The sequence below is a fragment of the Coffea arabica genome, chromosome 3c (assembly GCF_036785885.1).
Source record: "Coffea arabica cultivar ET-39 chromosome 3c, Coffea Arabica ET-39 HiFi, whole genome shotgun sequence".
Lineage (NCBI taxonomy): Eukaryota > Viridiplantae > Streptophyta > Magnoliopsida > Gentianales > Rubiaceae > Coffea > Coffea arabica.
Window position 1 is genome coordinate 34,910,347 of NC_092314.1, and position 20,386 is coordinate 34,930,732.

Consider the following 20,386-nt stretch of genomic DNA (forward strand, 5'->3'; position numbering starts at 1 on the left):
TTGTACATTCTTAGTTATAACGTTCAAAGTTTGAGATCCAAAAAATGCACGTTCAAATTACTATCCCGTGGAGAACAGCATGAAATGACACAGGAAGCAGTTGTTAAAGTTGATACCACAAACCATTTACTATGCGTGGTCACAAACAGGTGCTACATTAAAAATTTCTTCTCACTATCTGCCAATAAATCTATACATCTTTGGTATCTCATCCCCATCTACTTTGGCAGTAGATCATTTCTTTCATCCAACCTAAAAGCAGTAGGTGTTAGCATGGTCATGCAACCCACAACGAAGGATCTCATACAAGTTCACAATCAAAGGTTCGGCAAAAAAGACGAAAAGTATCGTTTACTCCAACAAATGTCCTAAGGAGATACGAAACACCAGATGGGAGGAAACTAGTTGTAATGTATTGTAACATATACCTAATTGGTTGTAATCCATTTTGTTCTGTTTGTTCTTCATTTTCGTTACATTATAAAACTTAGTTTTAACATTACAATTAGTTGTCCAAGGAATGATTTTCTTGTGCGAAATTATCATGTTACAGGTGCTCGTGTGGTTACTTAATCAAGTTATGAATGTAACTAAATCTGTACACTATTCAAGTGTCTGTGATACATCCTATCAATGCTCGATAAAATCGACAAGAAAATGTAAACCATATGGCCTCAATGATAATTTTTTTAATAAAAATATCAAAATAATAATTCAAATTTAGCATCATAACAAAATAATAACAAATGTTAACCTATTGTAAAAATGTTACTCAATTTTCTACTGACTTTATAATTTTCTAACAATTTTATACAACCTAATACATACTATTGATGACTACTAACACAAGACGGGATTACAATTGTAACCCACTTGTCTATGTTTGAAAAGAGTGAAACATCAATGGTGCCTGTATAACCTCTTGAATAAGTTGTAATAGATTATTAACAGCTAGTAACTGAACATATGCAGCATTCCCAAGTTAGGCCAACTAACTTAATGTGTCGTTAAATATAGGTACATATCATTCATCAACTTGCTTCTTAGGGAAGGCGATGTCAACAGTTAATTGTAATCCTTGGATGTTATTTCTTTCCTGAAAGAAACAACAATACAAAATCATTTAATACAGTTAATGATAGATGATGTCCAAGTTTCCAATTAAAAATACTATATAAACATGTATTGTAATGATAAAAGTTTGTCACCTGGGGTGATGATGAAAATACATGATATGCATCAATATCACAATGTGTTAAAATTGCCGCATGCTCCTGCTTCATTATATAATATAAATATCAACTGTAAATAAATTATTAGCAGTGTTTATATTGCTCAGTTAAAAGCTAAATTGGACTATACATTATAACAAAAATGATATATCAGACCATTAAGATATCTCTGACAGAGTTATGCTTGAAAAAAATAAAAAATTTGGGATGCATCCATTCTGTAGGGATAGTAGCAGGAGCCCCTTGATTAGCGAAACGGTAGACATTCGGATAATACAAAATAATACGTCATTAAAGCGAGCATATGTTAACTACATATATGTGTGCATTGGGAGCGTTCGGGTCCCCACTATTACAATAAGCAGAAAAGTAGCTGTGATTGGGAACAACAAAGTCTTTATTTTTCTTACTACATGTATGCATACCATTTCAATTTACTCATTTTCGGGAGCAACAGTGTTTGGAGGGCCATTCATTGACTGACTCATTGAATGCGTCTAAGAGTTTTGAAAGGCCAAATAATTGTATAAGAAGACAAAATAGGTATATGAGAATGGGAAGCCAAGCGTAACAATTTTATCACATAATGTAATATCAATGTAACTAATTATTCTGTTAGAAACATCCAAATAAGAGCTAAAGCCATGATCATTTTATACTAACCAAAACCGAGTCAGTAGATGAACAACATCCCATAAACATGTGTTCATCAAATGAAATCGATATCGGCTCGGATTCTAAGACCTGTATCATTAACATGACAATAACGTTATTTCATAGCGAATAGTACCTAAACTTTAGTTAACAGTACAACAATAACATTATTTTAGCATAAATATTCACCATCATAAAATTGGATCCATACCGTAGTCTGTGTAGCCTTGACAATCGAGATTTTCTTTTTAATCTATCAAATTTATCGACCCAACTTTGAAAATAATTCAGCATGCTACTTGTTTCTCTATATGTCAAGCACCTTTCCTGTCTCGTACAAAGATATCGTTTAAGGTCATCCCGAGTATATCCCACGTTACCCATCCCACCTGCCTCCTTTTCCATAAGCTCATGGCTCTGTTTCAATGAAAGCCCAGCATCCTCGCTTATTTCAGTTTAGAATCCTGGAGGTTCACTCACTTTTCTTTATGATGGTATCATGTGCGAACATTGAGCAATGTGCAACCCATGGTTATGCTCTAAGACAAGGTCATGCACAGATACTTCATTGTCCCTCTAAGCAACATGATAACCATTTTAGCTCCACACCCTATTTTCGTCGACGCTCGTGTCCTCTTTGGCATCACATCACCTTCGTACTTGAGTTTTACACCTTCCTTGCAGCAACTATATCTCCTAGACGTGGTTACACCGTATTTGTCTTTATTTAGATAGTCTTTCCGTACACTAAAACTCATTTTAAAGACATATTTGTTGTAAAACTTGTAAGCATCCTCTTCACTGCTGAACTCTATTCCTAACTTAGGGGTCCCATCTTCTACCAATTTACTGCAATCTATTACTTCTGCTCCTACCAATTTTGCATCAAACACCTTAATTTGCAACAGTTCATGAATAGTATGGGCATAAACGATAACATAAATGTATATTAACATTCACAATGTGTTATGTTACACACATTACTCGTATACCAAATCCTATTATTACGCTTATTAATATAATTAATAATTCACATCACTTTATTTTTTACTCTAAGACAACGACATTATTTATGTACAAATACAATTCTATGTATATTAAGTTATACGGACTGTAATGTGTTGGTCACACGATGTAAGTATATTTTAATTGTATGTACATCCACTCTGGCGATTATATTTAGATTTTAGATACTTTGTTTCACTAGACTTTATGTCACTCGTTACTGATACCCGCCTAAACCAACTCCATATTTTATACTATTTTCTACATTTTAAGGGCCAAGCAAGTATTTTCTACTCATTGTAATACATTTTTTACATCATGTAATTTAATTACAACACCAGGTATACCATTTATTATTCACATATATGTCTTTTCCTCTACTTCACCTTATTTAACTCTACACTTCCATTTTATATACACTGCATGGTCAGTAGAAGGACAAACTAAGATTGCGTGATGAGCATGGACCAACTACTGGATGTACAATAATTCATATCAATTGTAATACTGTGGCTATAACTTGTAACTTATTTACAACAGGATGTACATTCATTTACTTGTTAAATGTGACTTTGTTTCTCTCCTCTTTCCCTCATTCCGCTCGACGCTTTACTCGATGTAATACCCCTACGTCTTTGAATAACTACTCTCCCATTATAATCCATCACTAAAAAGCCGCATGCTGATACATACACATACGGTACAACTTCACTATTCTTCTATCATTTTCATTTTATGTATTTACTGAATCTAATATTCAGAAAGTTGCTGGTATAAGATTCACAAAGTTGCTGACATAGTTCAATCACATTACCTTGGCCCGCTGAGCGCTTTATGTTTCACCGAACTCGGACAGCGCAATTGCTTCTGCTATTAAGTTGCACGAAAAATGGTGGGCAACGTGAGATAATGAATTCCCTCTTTAATTCGCTTCTACCTTGCCGCCTGCCTTGCACGCATTGCTCATAAAATTTCCTACCAACTTTGGCCTTCTTTTACTGCACTTTTGTTTCACTATTTACCTTCTTCCTTCTTCTTCTGATGGCATACTCCAACTCTTCTTCTGATATCAGTCGAGTACATTCACATACCAAGCCCGCTTTCTTCTCTCCATTTTGTTTTGTGCGGCTAATTCAAATTTTTAACTTCGTTTTCAAAATTTCAATTCTTCCATTTCCTCTAAACGAAGTCCGTTAGGGATATATTTTTGCTTTGGTAGAACGGCGACGTTTTTTGCCATCAACACAAGCATTTGTCGTGGCTTATTGTGCTCCATTCGGTGGGTCTTGTGAGGAGACCGTTCAGGAGCGGTCCATCTGATGACAGCTCCTGCCTCGTATCCTGTAAAACTACAGTTGTCAGATTTTTTAGTACATACAAGAGTTTGTCGTGGGCAATGGGCCCTACGACCCTCAGACTACATCAGCCCCTGCTTATCATGTGCTTAGTTTTGGAAGTATTGTGTTTATGTTTCCTGGACAAGGATTACGAGATTTTCTATAGAGCAAATTGCACTTTAGACCTCGAAGTATTGTGTTTATGTTTCAACCAAAATAAAAGCAACCCCTTGAGTATCCAATTTCGATCAATTAATCCCTAATGTTTCGTTCTAAACAAATACAATCTCTAAAGTATATTAATTAACCAAATTGGTTCATAATGGTTTATAAAACATAATCAAATTTAATAATATAAAACAAATTTTTGAAAAGGTTCATAAAAGTTATAGAAAATCCTAGAAAGACCACAAAGATTTTAAAAACAGTAATAAAGTATAAAGTAAGGCTAAGATATTCACTTTTGACAAAATAAAGACAATTTGTAGATATTCCATTTTTGTAATTTGTACATAAAGTATACAAAAGTGCATATATAATTACAATACTTAATTTACTTATTAAAAAAAGTACACAAAACATATAGAAAAGAACACATGCATTACACATGCTTTGTTCCAGTGTTAAAATTAGATTTTTTAGATTACCTTAAACTTATTTTCGAGGGTATTGAAAATTTTATGATTTCACTATAAATTTTATGACTTGTATAGAAATTTCACATATTTTGATGGATTTTTATATTATATAAATAAATTTTCTTAGATTTTATAAAACATTAGGGACTAATTCAGTCAATTAATATACTTTAGGAATTATATTTTTTTAGATTGAAACATTAGGGATTAATTATATTGAAATTGAATACTCTAGAGACTACATTTGTTTTGAGTAAAACATTGAGGACTAGTTTGCTTCAACCCCCATACATAAAGGACCGAAAGTGCAATGTTCCCATTTTCCATATGTGATATGTCCAACCTTGCTAAAAATAATGTGAATGGTTTTCAAACTAGTATTCAAATTAAGAGAATTATTTTTTGTCATCTAGGCACCTACTAGAATGCCCACTCTCTTTGCTAAATGTTTGTTAAATCCATACTCTAATCGTACAGCCGCAAAAAGTGAGATTTCAAAAGGAAATACGACTAAAAAAAAACTTCTTGGAGCATTATATTTTAGTTAGTAGTTATATTTTTACAAAAATGGAGTTAAATATAATTGCAATTTCAATAACCTCTTAATTATGGCTTTAAACTATTGATTTGTGATTGGATTAAACTACACATAAGGAAAGTCTTATATTTTGTTAAAGTAGTTGTTGATTGGAGTTCTCCTCTTCTCTTTTGTGTCTATGCATACAACCCCTAATCATTATTGTGCTTTATTTTAAGCTGCAGTAGGAAGAAATAATTGATGCATAATTAAAATGATGGTGACCCTAGAGTAGGAGTGTGCATTCCGTGCAAAATCGGTAATTCAGTGCAATGAATTCGGTGAATTCGGTTATTTGACCTATAGAAATCTAAACCGTTTTCAATTTCGAATTGGCCATAACCGAATTCATTCCGTAACCAATTTCAAATTCGAAAACGGTAATGGATTCGGTCTAACCGAATTCATCTATTAAAAAAAAGATAATAATTTATTTCAAATCAAAATAAAACTTATTTACTTACATATGTTATTGTGAAAGTCAATACACTAATACATTGATTTGCAATTCATATACATTCACTTACACTGCTTAGTTGTCTTATTTATACTTAAAGCCTTAAGATTAGTGAATAGATAATATGAAGTTTTATGTTAAATATGTAATGTAAATTTAGAGCACACTAATACTTGCAAGTTACAGATTACGCATTCAAATATTCAATAATTCAAACATGAATGATGTATCAAATTACCAATATCTAAATTTTAATTACTAATTATGTTTAATATTTAGTATTATACATTATGTATTAATTATTATCTAATTCTAGTCATGTTACTCATGTATAAAATAATAAGTATTATAGTTATCTTATATTGCTATGTATTACTATATATTTGTATTATTATAGTCATATAACAATTAATAAATACTAAAATAATATTTTATACATTATTATATATTATTATTATTATTATAAGTACATGATATGATAGTAATACCATATACTAATTATTATTAATAGCATTTACCTAAATAATATAATAATATATTAGTAGTATATACTAATACTAAATGGCATTTATCTATATATTATATAATTTTATATACCAATTTGGTATTCGAATGCGGTAATGCGGTATCCTATTTCAATTACCGAATTTGAATATGAAATCGGTTATTACCAAATTTATAATCTCATTACTTATTTTATACCATATTAGAATTCGGTGAATTTGGTATGAATCGAATTTGCTCACCCCTGCCTAGAGCAACTATTTTTGGACAGAAGTGGAAATAAAGAAATAATCACATTTTTCATCACCAAGAACTGAATTTTTGATTAACAGCATCCATTCAGTTATTCTAAAACAAGATTGAACCTCACTTTTGAGGCATGAATGATGATTGGGTGGAAATCACAAGAATTTAATGTTGGCTAATATATGATCCATTCAAATTGCGTTTTTTTTTTCTTCTTTCTATGTATTAGACTATTAGTAGTTGATTTTCCTTGACTTCGCAATCTTTCACAATTCAATACTTCAATTACTTTATATGTTCTTTTTTGACAAATATGATACTCCACATGGAACATGCAAATGCAGTTAGCCCCTATACTTTTGGCCCACAAGTTTCATTTATACGGACGAAGCAATTTCAAATAATCAAATGTTACGCTTTAAAAGATTTTGGATTATTTCTTTACAAGTCCCATTGCAAAGATAATTTTAGGTACTCTTCTAGCATTTGGAATGGACTAATTCCACTCGCACCTACAAACTTGTACCTCTTCTCACTTTACATTCTAAGTTTCAATTTGAACTATTTTACACTTTAATATCTCAAATTTGTTCTATTCAAATCCAGTGGATAACAGTACCTAACGAAATGGAGAACCGTGAACCTAATGTGTTTTTTTTAAAAAAAAAAAAAAACTTGAGGAACACAGATTGTGAAATGATCAAGGACGGAACTTGGGGGCGCTATCCACCCCCAAGTTCTTGGAATTGATGTTTTCTTCTGTTAAAATTTAAAAAATTTCTTATTATATGTCTGTGTGTATATATATATATGTACATATATAGCTATTTGCCCCCCAAAAGGTTTCAAAAGTTTTTAAGTTTATATGTGTATGCATTTCGACCCTTCAAATTAAATTTTTTGGTTCCGTCAACACGCTACCACATAGTAGAGTGTGGCTGAGATATATGTGTGCACAGTGGTCCATTCTATCAATTTTATAAACACTATTATAGGTTATATTTAAGTAGGAGAAATTTGAGATGATAAGGTACAAAATGTCCAAAATTGATGTTTAGAAAGTAAAACAAATGACATATAAGTTTGTGGGTGTAAATTAGAATTAATGCTTTGGAATATTTTGATTTAAACCAAATTAAATGGAAAGAAGAGGAAACACAATCATATCGATTGATTTTTGATGATCAAGCTTCCACGTCATTGCATATGTCATCTTAATTTTTTTTTTGGGGGGCCACACGACGACTTAAGAAAGGTTTCTAGTTATATTCTTCTCTATTGCTTTTCCTCATAAATTTATGTATATGTCTTTGTTAGTGATTTATTGCCATAATTAATTCTGTACAATCTTAAGTCAATTTTTTGAGTGCATTATTTCCAACATTACTTGCTCTAATAAGCTGTACTGTAGGAGGTTAGTGTCCCTTGGAATTTCCATTTCTTTATGGGTCAATTACATTAATTTGTCTCCCTTGAGATTTAGCCAAGTTACTAAACAAACCTTGAAGTTTTGTTAAATAACAGTCTCACCTCCTGCCTGTACAAACGTTTGTCCAGAAGCCCCTAACGTCTAAAGCCGTTAAAGATGCAACTGATGTCAAGAAAAAAATATTGTGCAAGCCCAAAGATGCCCTTAATTACATAGGCCTGCTCATTTTTTGTTCCGCAAATACCCCTTTCGTGTTTTATACATTGGTTACACACAAGATTTTGTCAAAATGCCTCAGGGTTCAAGAATATCGTTCATCTCTCCCAAAGTCCCAATTCTGATGCTCAATACAGGCAATAATAATAATAATAATAATAATAATAATAAAATCGAAGGTTATTAAATCTGAGGAGGAAGAAGCAAGATAGCAAGCACTTGTGAATTAAGCTTTGGACAGTCAAAATCAAGATTCTGACGTGCATGTGAATGTCAATAATTCAAGGATCAAGGCAATTTTTTTAAAATTGTTTTGAAGATTTGAGAGTTTTTGAAATTGGGTTTGAAAATCCATGGGAGACTGGTTTTTTTTTTTTTTTTTTTTTTTATCATTATAGGGTTATCATGATTAGTGGGCGTTGATCAACTAAGAGCTTTCTGTTTAATTTCAAAATTTTTAGTAAGTGTGTTTTCTTTTATTTGTTCGAGTAGATTTCTTTTTTCTTTTTTTCACGTTTGATTTACATTCTTTAATGAAAACTCTGTGATTTCGTCTTTTCTAGTAAGCAGGTATTAATTAAAATTTTAATTTTATGAGCAGTTTTTTCTTTTGTGAAATTAGGCATGGATTCATCATGAACAGTACTCGAATTGATAATCTAAGGTTGAAAAACGGATGATGTACTAAATGTGAAAACTGGACAGTGGGTATTGGTGAAGGTTTCAAGAACCCTGGTTTACTATCAGGTCATGCACCTATAGGTGAGCTAGTGGATTGGCTTATTTATAAATAATGAAAAAGAGTTAAAATTATGTCAATCTATAAATGATTATTATGCATTTTTAAAAGAGTATAAAAAAGAGTGGAGTAGGTTTTAAAAAATGGTGAAATTGATGGAACTTTTCAAATAGGAGGACTGGGAATGTGAAACTGATGAATTTGTTCATTAGGAGAACTTTGTGAATCTAATTAATGAAGCTGCTTTGTCAGTGATATGTCGCAGCACAGATGATTTCTTTAGTTTATAAAACAGAAGTGCAAACTTTTCTTTACCTCTTCATTCTTCCAACTGCTCTCTACTTCTTCTCATCTTCTAAAAAATCCTTCTTCTTCAGGAGGGAGACCATTCCATGGATTCTATTTTAGGATGTTTTTCAATAATGTCTTTGCTAAGCTTTTTTAGTGAGACCCGTTGTTTCTCCTAGGAGTTTATAGTGAGAATTTTATATTGCTCCTCTGTTTGGATTCATCAATTTTTCAAATATTATAAAAATTTTTAAAAAATATTCTAAAAAATAGTCTAATTTTTTTTAATATTTAAAAAAATCCCAAAATATATTCTAAAAATCTTCTGCTCTTAACTATCCCAAAATATTTTCTAAAAATATCCCAAAATATACTCTAAAAACTCTGCTATAGTAAAATTTTTTAAAAACACCCCCAAAAACAGCTAATCCAAATGGATTTTATCTTCATTTTTTTGTTTGATTCGAATTTACTTCAAACCTGGTTGTCAAATCTAGAATGTCTTTGGATCTTGGGTCTATCTCAGCAGATCTTATCATTGTTATTAGAGTTTAAAGCCATTTGATTAGCAAATGTGTTGATTGGAACATGTACAGAAGGGAGTTGTAGCGATATATCTTATTAAAAGGCAATTTGAAATTTTCTTGTATTTTTCAGATTTGTTCAAAATCATTCAGATGTAATGATTGGGAAAAACACCTTGAGAGAGCTTACCAAAGAGTGTAATATGTAAATCAGGAACCCAACTCTAATTGAAAAGTTCAAGCCATTAGGTTTCAAATCTTTACTTATATATTAACTGTCCTTTCTCTATCTCTCGGACTAATGTGGGACATAATCCCTTACTCATGAATTCTTAGCACTTTGGCACTTCTGTTCAGCATCAATAAGAGAATTTTTACCGATCTAACTCTTAGAAGAATCCATTTGCCCAAAAGTAATCCAGTCTCGCAACCTAAAACTCTGATACCAATTTGATAGGGAGAAACACCTCGAGAGAACTCATCAAAGAACTCAATATGTAAGTCAGGAACCCAATTCTGATCCAAAAACTTAAGCCATTAGGTTTCGGGCCTTTACTTACATATTAACCATCCTTTCTCTATCTCTCAGACTAATGTGAGACATAATCTTTTACTCATGAACTTAACATGTAAATCAAATTGTATTAGACAATTTTCAATAATCCGTTAATGAAATTTGCTTTTTGTCAAAAAAAAAAAAGGAATAGAATTGCAAATGAGCCTTGCTTGTTGCACCTATTGTAGCGGACTCTGGATATGCTTTAGAGAAGATTTTTCAGTTTTTTTGGAGTGGAATAATCAGAATCAGAGGGCAAGTTTCTAAACCACGGAGGGAATAGTTTATCAGAAAGAGTGTGTGTGAACATGGATCTGATGTAATAATATACTGAACATTTGTACAAAATGTATTGACTTCTGCATTAATTTTGTCCAATAGCCCGGTTAGATCAATCATCAATGAGGGCCTTAACTTGTGGTGCTTAACTTGAACATTTCTTTATATCTTCTGGCGGCTTAATAAGTGGCTGACTTTTTCAATTCAATGCTTAACGTTGATTATTCACCTAGTTAATTACTAATATAATCTCAGCAATCTATAACATTTCTAAATTTTCTATTGTACTTGCCAGCAATTATGCAGATGGTTGTTCAATTTCTCCTAGTAGCCAGGTCCAATATAAGATTCCAATCCAACCGGCACTACAAAAACTATTGAGCAATTTGCCTAATCTATGTATTGACTTACACATGAAGACATATATAATTGACACTGGGCATCAAGATCGCCAAAGAAAATAGATACAAGTGTGATAAAACATGGCAAATTCGTACATCCAACTTCACTTTGTAGCATTATTCTTCCTCGCAAGTCTTACAATCCCCTCTAATTGCCTTCCTGGCCTTTATCCTAAAGCCCCTGTTGCCCTCTTTGTCTTTGGTGATTCACTTTTTGATCCTGGAAACAATGACTTCATTAAGACAACCACTACTTTCCAGGCAAATTTTCCGCCTTATGGAGAAACATTTTTTAAGCTCCCAACCGGGAGGTTCACTGATGGCCGCATTATCCCTGATTTTATAGGTAAGAGCGCTTTCTTGCAAAAATCTATATGTTTACAAATTAATCTTACGTGCTAAAGCCTGTGCAGATAGAGCATTTGATACTTGATACGTTATGCATATATATCTGTTAGTGCTTAAAGAAAAAACTTTTATAATGACGGTGTTTAAAAGATTAATCTTTAAAATATATTTAAAGCTAGTAGTGACTTTTTTGCAGCTGAATTTGCAAAATTATCTCTAATTCCACCATACCTGCAAACTGGATATCATGAATTCTTGACTAATGGCGTGAACTTTGCATCTGCCGGTGCTGGTGCTCTTGCTGAAACTAATACCGGATTGGTACGTATTAACTTGTGATTATGAGCAATTAATTCCAATATTTTAGTCACATCTAATTGCTAATAGGTCAGTTTTTCATGTCATTTTTCAGGTGATCGACCTTAAAATGCAATTCAAGAACTTTAGGAAAGCTAAGAAACATTTGAGGTTGAATATAGGTAAAAGAACCGCAAGACGAGTGGTGAAAAATGCTGTATACTTGTTTGGCATTGGTAGTAATGATTACTTGAGCCCGTTGACTAATAATTCCAGTATATTTAAGTTGTATGCACCACAAGATTATGTAGCAATGGTGGTTGGCAACATTACATCGGTGGTTCAGGTAATATTCCGATTTTCTTTCTTTTTCAACCTTTTTTTTAAAAAAAAAAAATTAGTAGGGAAAATGTGAGGTTTAAGAATTCAGAATCTCTAAATTACAAAATTTCAACCTTAATCACTAGATCTAAACCTACTCGACTATTTTCTCTTTCAACTTTGTTAACTCTTTATTGCTAATATTGGAATTTCCTTAGCCAACACATATTGGCTTAGTTGATAGTACCATTTCCTCTAAAAACGGATCAGAAGTGGTCGAGGGTAGGGATGGCAATGGGGTGGGGAATGCCTACAAATTCCCCCCACCCCCGCCCCATCCCATGTCTCCCGCTCCCCCCGTCCCGTCCCTGCCCCGCCCCACTTCTCCCGCAGGGCTAATAAAAATTTGTTATATAATTTTATTATAGTTAAATTTTAACAAATAATCAAGTATTCAAATATCAACACATCATCAAATTATTATTCATTGTAATTTTACAATTGAAACTTATAAAAACAATCAAACAAAAATTATTTGAATACAATCCAATATGATGAAATAAATATAACTAAAGTAGTCAAGTTTTCACTTTTGACACAAATACAATCACTAATTCATTATTGTGCTTGTGTTTTTTTTAAGAAAAAATTGTTATTGTATTAAGTGTAATTAGGAATGTATTAGTAAATTTAGTATAACCAATTAATAATTTGTATTAGTACACATATATAATTACTAGGAGGATAACACCGCGCGATGCGCGGTGTAATTTTCACGGTTGCCCAAAAATGCCCAGTGATTCAAATTCTTATATTAAGTATGAAAAGTTACACAAATATGCACCAAAAGCTTTGCCGTTCTGTTTTTGTAGTCTTATTTAGTAGTGAATATGAATATTTGTTAAGAAAATGCAAGACAATATCATGATTAGACTACTAAGATCACTAAGATGCTCCTTGCTTCTGTAGGGTATCAATTTTGGTTATTTTGGTTTAATTGGCTATAAGTGAATATGTTTTTCAGTTATTTTGTATGTTAAGAGCCTGGTTAATACTTGTTAAGAGGGAATTCAAGTGTCACGATTATTAATTTAGAAAATCATCTAAATATATCGAGTACATTAAATGTAAGCGTGTGTAGATTTATATGGTAAATTTACTGTAAATTAGGCATATTAACGCATGTCCATTAGGATTGAATAGAAAAATTGATACCCTACAAGTTTACATAATAAGTATAAATAGCCAAGATTGGCTTTATATATGTTTGTCAAACTCATCATTCATGGAGAAGTAACTTGTGCAATAGTATATTGTATCAATCCAAATAAAGTACTGTAGCAGCTACACTTGGCGGTGGGGGGAACAAAGTTTGTTGTCTCGATTGGTTGGTACTTGGTAGTACTTTCTGGACTATACTCATCCATCGAAATTTTAAAGACCGGATGTCTTCTATAACGGTTAGTTTTGGTCAAGTCACATAGGAGAAGGAAAAAAATGCTCTGGAACATTTTCCTGTTTTTTGGGTACAAATAGATTAAATAAAACACCAAGTACAAGCCAAACAAGTATTACGAGGAAAAAAATTTCCCCTCAAATCTTTATCTAAAGCAAAAGGTAGTTCATGAGGATAGGAATCCAAAATTACAAAATGCCATTCCATCTTGCCTCCCAATCTAGCTAGCCCATCTACACATCTATTCACTTCCTATTGCAACCGCAATAGGACTCTGTAATCAACAATTATATTGCAAACAATGATTATTATGATTACTGAAAGTATTTGATTTCATTAGAGATATGATGTCAAGGCAGTCAACTTCAATATCTAGGAATTGAATATTTAACTCCAAAGCAAGCATAATTCCGTCTCTAAAACCCCATAGTTCAGCCAAAATATTGATAGCAATTCCCAAGTTTGCACTGTTTCTACTATAGCCTTCCATCCAACAACCAGAGGAGTCTCTACTGAGTTCTTTTGCTCCTGCCAATCCTGGATTTCTTAAGGCTGTAGCATTTCGAAGAAGTTTAGTTTTGTGCATGTTTCTAGCCTACGAATAGAGGATTCCAACAAAAACAACAAAAGATACATAGTGTCGATAATTATGGCAACCAAAACCCAAAAGGAAGAAGGAAAAAATAAATAAATAAGCACAGTCCATATTGATAAAATCATATTGGATGTGTGAATCAAGAGCTGAACCTAGCAGGACAACCTATATTAGACTGCATTTGTGGGTTAAATATAGTGCAAAAATATCATCCATTACCTAACACGAAACAAAAATGAATAGTTTCAAATATGGGCGCTTACACTTTCTGATTTGCTGTCCAAATCAAATTATTGCTCATAAATAAAACAAAAAAAAAAGACCAATCATGTTTGCCTATAAAATTTATCTAACAATGACGAAATCTGAAATGTTTCATATCTCAAGCTAACCTATTTTTGTTTTTAATCCAAGCAGTGTCGAAGAATTGAAGTTATTGGTAATTGGAAAGGCTATAAACAAATCATACATAAGAAGTAATTTCCAAGGATTCGTGGCACAGTTCATTACTTGGATCTTGCCCAATGAGAATCAAGAGGACCATAATAATTCTTGCAAACTGCAACAACACAATTGAAATGCAGTAGCTACAAAACAAAAGATACCTAGATAGAAGATGCGGCAAATATGGCATATATGCCTCAGCCTAAAAACAAAAGTGGAAGAAATAATAATTGTATTCTAAGATTCTGCAAAGAAGTCTATACCATTTTCTCTCAAAGTAGAGGGGTCTTCTTCTACTGGAACATCTAGATGCCATATTTGGCATGGATTATGCATCCTATTGTAATTTACAAGAGAGTTTAGCAAATCTACTTCAAAAGTAACATTTCCTTCCATTAAGTTCTTTCTCGTAGAAAAACTTGGTAGATTGAAAATCTGTTTAACATTCACTCAATGAATCTTTCAATTGGCAATTCGAACTTTAATTGTTGTCCGTTAACCTGTTTAGGCTTCTTTCTCAGTTGAATCCAATTTCACAAAGTACAACAAACTGGCTATCAAATCCAGACTTTCCAAACTTAATCATACTAAAATGTTACAGGGAACATCATGTTTAGCAAATACAGATTTAAAACACCCAAAACTGAATTACCTAGTAATTATTTCCATGCTAGTCCAAGTTATTAAAAAGTATGGTGATGTCAAAAAGTATGTTTAAAATAATAGTAGTCTATCAAACCAATGACATAGGGATCAACGGAATAAGAATTGATAACATGGCAGCCGAAAGCTTGCCATGGATGCAATTATAAATGAGATTTTCATGTTAAAATTTTTAGAAGTGGTAAGAGGCAATTTAGGGTCATGAATTAAAAGCATAGAGCATTGAAAGCAGAGCACTTTCCAAACAAAATACGGCTATCATTTCTTTTATGATTCAAGGCAAGAAAATGTTATATAGAGGATGAAGTCTAGTTAAGCAAGCAACACATTAGCAAACCTCTTGGATGGAAACAGATTGTAACAAAAAATCTTAACTCCAAAAATAAAGTAATAACCGATTCATTGAGTACTAAATTTGCTGGTCACTTGCATACTTCCATTGCTTAACCAATTACCAGTGGGTGAGAAAGTCCGGACCCTTCATTTGAGATCAAACTCTTTTTTCAGTACACTTTTGCTGAGGCATATATGAACCACTAAACTAATTTTGTTCATACATTCTAATTGCATATGCATTTTTTCAAGGTAAAATCCTACTTTTGTCCCTGTTTAGTAAAAACTCAATCAAAAAGTGCAATTTTTAAGCATTTGGAAAATAAGAGCATATGTGTCATATTTAAAGATTCTTCAATTAATTCAATTTGACAACCCCAACAATATTTAAAATAAAATGAAAATGTTAATTTCTAAAGTTTTCCAAGCACATGAGTTTCAATTGAACTTCAAAACACACAGCAAGTACAAGAAATAAGAAGACCACGTTTTCTTTTCTTCTATTTCACAAATTCAAAAATGGAGATTTATACAAACGCTACCTATTTGTTTTGGTACTTTGCAAATATAAGATCCAGTATGCTGTGCTACTTGAAGTGAATGATTAGGAAATAAGTCGAGGGGAAATTTTGAAAAAATCATAAAAAACTTTTCAGCAAGGAAAACATATATTAAGACATTAAAATCCATTATATTTGCATGAGTTCTTTTAACCTTGAAGATAAAAACATGAAATCAAACAAAAAGGTAATAACCTTTTTTGCCACGTTTACTGAGTTCTTTGACCTTGAAGATGAAAACCTAAAATCAAATATAAAGGTAGGAACTACTTTTTGCTACTTATATATAGAGAAAAAATTTAGAAACCATAATTGCAAATTAAAAAAGTGGACAAAACAAATCCTCCAAATATAAACAGCAACAACACTTATAACAATAATAAAAAACTTAAAATAGAGCTCAGGAAAAAAAATAAAAGTAAGTACGGATGCAAAAATTAGAAAACTCACCATGAGGAACGAGAATGCGGGAGAGAAGAAGCACTAAAAATTTTCTAAAAAGAAAAAGGCACATATCAATAACAAGTGAGAAAAAAACAGCTAGTAGAATAACCATATAGATGTTCGCACAAGAAGAGAATAATCACACAACAATAAAGATAATAGTGTATAGGAAAAAAATCAATAATAAAAAATGTATTTGTCAGATCTTAAAGATGGAAGGAGAAAATAGCCGACTCTCCAAGATAGAAACAAATGATCACGAATTAATCTGTAGGAAAAAAAAGCTCACCTCTACCTTTTTCTCATAAAATATGAGACGAACAACTGTTGCCTTCCAATCTGCCCAAAAAAAAAGAAAGAAAAACAATGATTGACTGATTGAGTAACCTAAAGTAATCATAATTTTTCTCTCTTGTATTAAAAAGATAACTCCATGAAACGAAACAGGAAACATCGAACAGTAGAAAGTTGTGAAAAAAAGAATGCAAGATTTGAATCCCAAGACTGGAGCAAAAGCTAGCGAATTTCTAATATTTGGGCATCCCTAATTTTGATACAGACCATCCATATTAAAATTGGGGTGTAAAGAAGATATCTTTGGGACGAATATTACAGCAGATGGGTTCGAGGAATCATGCGCGGACAAAACGAAAAGGGGAAAAAAGATTTTTAATATGGCTAAGTAATATGAAAAAAAGATTATGACTAAGTAGCCTAAAGTAAAATAAATGTTTGCTTCCCATTCATTGTTACACCTTGATCAACGGAGAGTAATGGAGCTGGAGAGCCACGGAGAGGCAGATCTGGACAACAGCGAATCAAGGAAAGAAAAGAAGTAAAAATGAGAGAAGAAAAGGAGAAAGAAACCAAGAAGAAGGATTAGATAGGAAGGCCCATTCATTGTTATCACCTTGATCAATGGAGATTAATGGAGCTGGAGAGCCACGAAGAGGAAGATCTGGACAGCAGCGAATCAAGGAAAGAAAAGAAGTGAAAATGAGAGAGAAGAAAAAAAGAAAGAAATCGAGGAGGAGGATTAGATAGGGAGGCGCAGAAGAGACTCTCGGCAGCAGCTTCAGAAACCCTATCTATTGAATGATGAGGTGAAATCTCGATTTTGTCCTCAATTCAATTCATCAGCTCAATCAACGGAGGACTACCATCAATTGGCCAATCACAGCGTGCCACATCAGCAATTGGGTTCAATTGGAGGGATTGGCATTCACACATTTACTATATATGTTAATTAGTATAATTAATAATATCAATTATATTATATACATACTAACATACATTATATAATACATATAACTAATAATATCATTATCATAAGTTTGTAACTAATTAAATTATATATTATATATATAATTATATACACATATATATTTTATATATTTATTTTTTTAAAGCGGGTGGCGGGGCGGGGGTACACTCCCCCGCCCCCTGCCCCGTTTCTAAGGGGGGGGGAAATTCCCCTCGCCCCCGCCCCAACCCCCTCCCCATTAGCCCCCCGCGCGGGAACCGGCCCCCATTGCCATCCCTAGTCGAGGGCCTATTCCAACCTATGGTAACGATTGAAACTGAAACTACCTAAACTTTTTAGTACCATAATTGAAACTTCCTTGTACCAATGGTTAAGTGTTTATGTTTCTCGCATTGAAGTACCAGTTTGATTATCACAAAACATCTCAAATATGTGGATGGGGTTTCACAAGTTTCATTTTCGACAAATTTACCCTTTGATGTAATTGGGTTGAAAATGGTATAATAAAAGTTCAAATGTGGCGTAACTAAGCTAAGAAATAGTGTAACAAAATATAAAATTACTAATCTACCCGAAATGAAGTAAATACAATTTGTGGTCCCCCTTTCTACTTTTTTTTTCCCCTTCTCGCCCCTTCCCTATATGTTGCCTTTTGGCATGGTGTGTTTAATATCCATGTATCTAATCCCATTGTTAATTGACTGACAGAAAATTCACAGGGAAGGTGGAAGAAAATTCGGGATTTTAAATTTGGGTCCCTTAGGTTGTTTGCCAAGGCTTAGAGCAGCCAATGTGGCCGCTGGAGGAAATGGAGAGTGCGTGGAACAGGTCACAGCTTTGGCTAAATTACACAACGTATTGCTTTCCCAAAAACTCCAGTTGCTCCAAAAACGGCTCAAAGATTTTAAGTACTCGTATTTTGACGTCTTCACAGCTTCCATCGCGACAATTCAAAATCCTTCCAAATTCGGTATGTTCTCGAACACTTTCACGAATGATGGGGAAAATTCTCAAGTACTACAATCTTTCATATTAGAAGCAGAGAAATGTCTTCAGAATTAGTGGCATCTCTATTTCTAATTAAAAAATGATAATAAATAAATGTCTTTAAAATATAAAGATTGGCCTTTTTTCAAAAAACAAGTTTTTCAAATACAATACTACAGTAATATACAATAATTCAAAAAATATCTCATCCATATAATATATCAAATATTTCAAAAAATTTTTATAATAAAAATTTTTCATATACACTGTTACAGTAAAATTTTTTCAAAACACCCCTAAAAGGAGCTAATCCAAACGGAGCCTATGTATTAAAGTATAAATTATCTTCATGTTCGTACTCTTAAAAAATACCGTATGTTTTGGAGATAATTAATTATTTAACCATTGTGAGTTTAACTAATCATTTTTTTCAATCCCAAAAATGAAACCATGCTTCTCTATCCAGAATCAAGATTCGACTCCTCTTCCAATTACTCTCCTCTTCATTTACCACAATAGAAATTGGATGCATGACACATATTTCATTAGTCAGTGAAATCCAAATGTGTAATGTGAAAAGTGGAGAAGAGAGTAACTGGAAGAGAAGTCGAACAGACACAGACACAGATGTCTTACATCCAAATCTGTATTGTGAGAAATGAAGGGGGGGGGGGGAACGGAAGAGGAGCTAGATCCTCAAATCTCCAATTCCTAAATTGCTACTTCTAATATCATTATTTTCTCTTATTATAGGACTAGATCTTCTTTAAAATAGTAGTATAATACTGCTGACAATTAGCAAAGGTAGTAGAGTAACATTTTATTCGTTGGTTACTTAAAAAAGGTTTTAAGGAAGTGAAGAGTGCATGCTGTGGTAGCGGCCCATTCCGAGGATATTTTAGCTGCGGAGGAAAGAGAGGAATGAAAGAATACGAGCTATGTGATAATCCCAAAGATTATTTATTTTTCGATGCTATTCATCGGACTGAAGCGGCCAACTTGCAGTCTGCGGAGGCGATGTGGGGAGGGCCTCCCAACATAACAGGGCCTTACAATCTCCAGTCGCTGTTTCTGCTTTAATTTCTGGTGAGGACTTTGTAAGTTGTGTAAATTTGATGTTCATTACTCCAGATTTTCTTCTTATATATATATATATATATTTGGTCATGTATTAGAATAATAATTTTAATAACAAAAAGTTACAATTTCAACAATGGAGCAGTATAATATTACGGTGTTTGTTCTACAGTCAACCAGGGTAGTTTTTATACTAAATATTCAAATTAACCGGCTGACGAAAGAAAGGGAATCCAGTTACTCTAATGAATGCACCAAAGCAAATCATAGACCCTATTGTTTCACCACTAATTCTTGGGCAATAGTGTTAATGGTTGATTAAAATTAAGTCCTATTAAGTCCAGAATACTTAATGGTGATTACTAAAAAATAAAGGATAAAAAAAAACCCCGTAGTAAGTCTAATACATAGAAAAGCGCCCTATAGTTTCAAAATATACAACACGACACCTCATGCTTTGAACTAAATTGTAAAGGTGATGGAATCCATTAAATTTAACGGAAATGACTTATTGG

The 20,386-nt window shown here is 32.7% G+C and overlaps 1 protein-coding gene and 1 long non-coding RNA gene across 10 annotated transcripts; one reads left to right on the forward strand and one right to left on the reverse strand.

Moving 5' to 3' along the window:
• The first annotated feature begins 11,060 nt into the window (after window positions 1-11,060).
• Window positions 11,061-19,951, forward strand: LOC113735833 (GDSL esterase/lipase 1-like). The gene is made up of 5 exons (XM_027262814.2): window positions 11,061-11,428; window positions 11,627-11,751; window positions 11,843-12,073; window positions 18,516-18,777; window positions 19,639-19,951. The coding sequence occupies exons 1-5, from the start codon at window positions 11,164-11,166 to the stop codon at window positions 19,872-19,874; spliced, it is 1,119 nt and encodes a 372-aa protein (XP_027118615.2). The 5' UTR covers window positions 11,061-11,163; the 3' UTR covers window positions 19,875-19,951.
• On the reverse strand, window positions 13,547-17,625 carry LOC113734987 (uncharacterized). Of its 9 annotated transcripts, none has more exons than XR_003459478.2 (5): window positions 17,454-17,625; window positions 17,299-17,346; window positions 16,833-16,882; window positions 16,550-16,593; window positions 13,547-14,056 (listed from the first exon to the last, which is right to left on the reverse strand). It is a non-coding gene; the product is annotated as an uncharacterized lncRNA (long non-coding RNA). The 9 variants fall into 9 exon arrangements; XR_011841693.1 differs by adding an exon at window positions 16,295-16,340 and having other exon boundaries at window positions 16,839-17,346; window positions 17,454-17,623; XR_011841689.1 differs by adding an exon at window positions 16,295-16,340 and having other exon boundaries at window positions 16,833-17,346; window positions 17,454-17,623.
• Window positions 19,952-20,386: the final 435 nt, after the last annotated feature.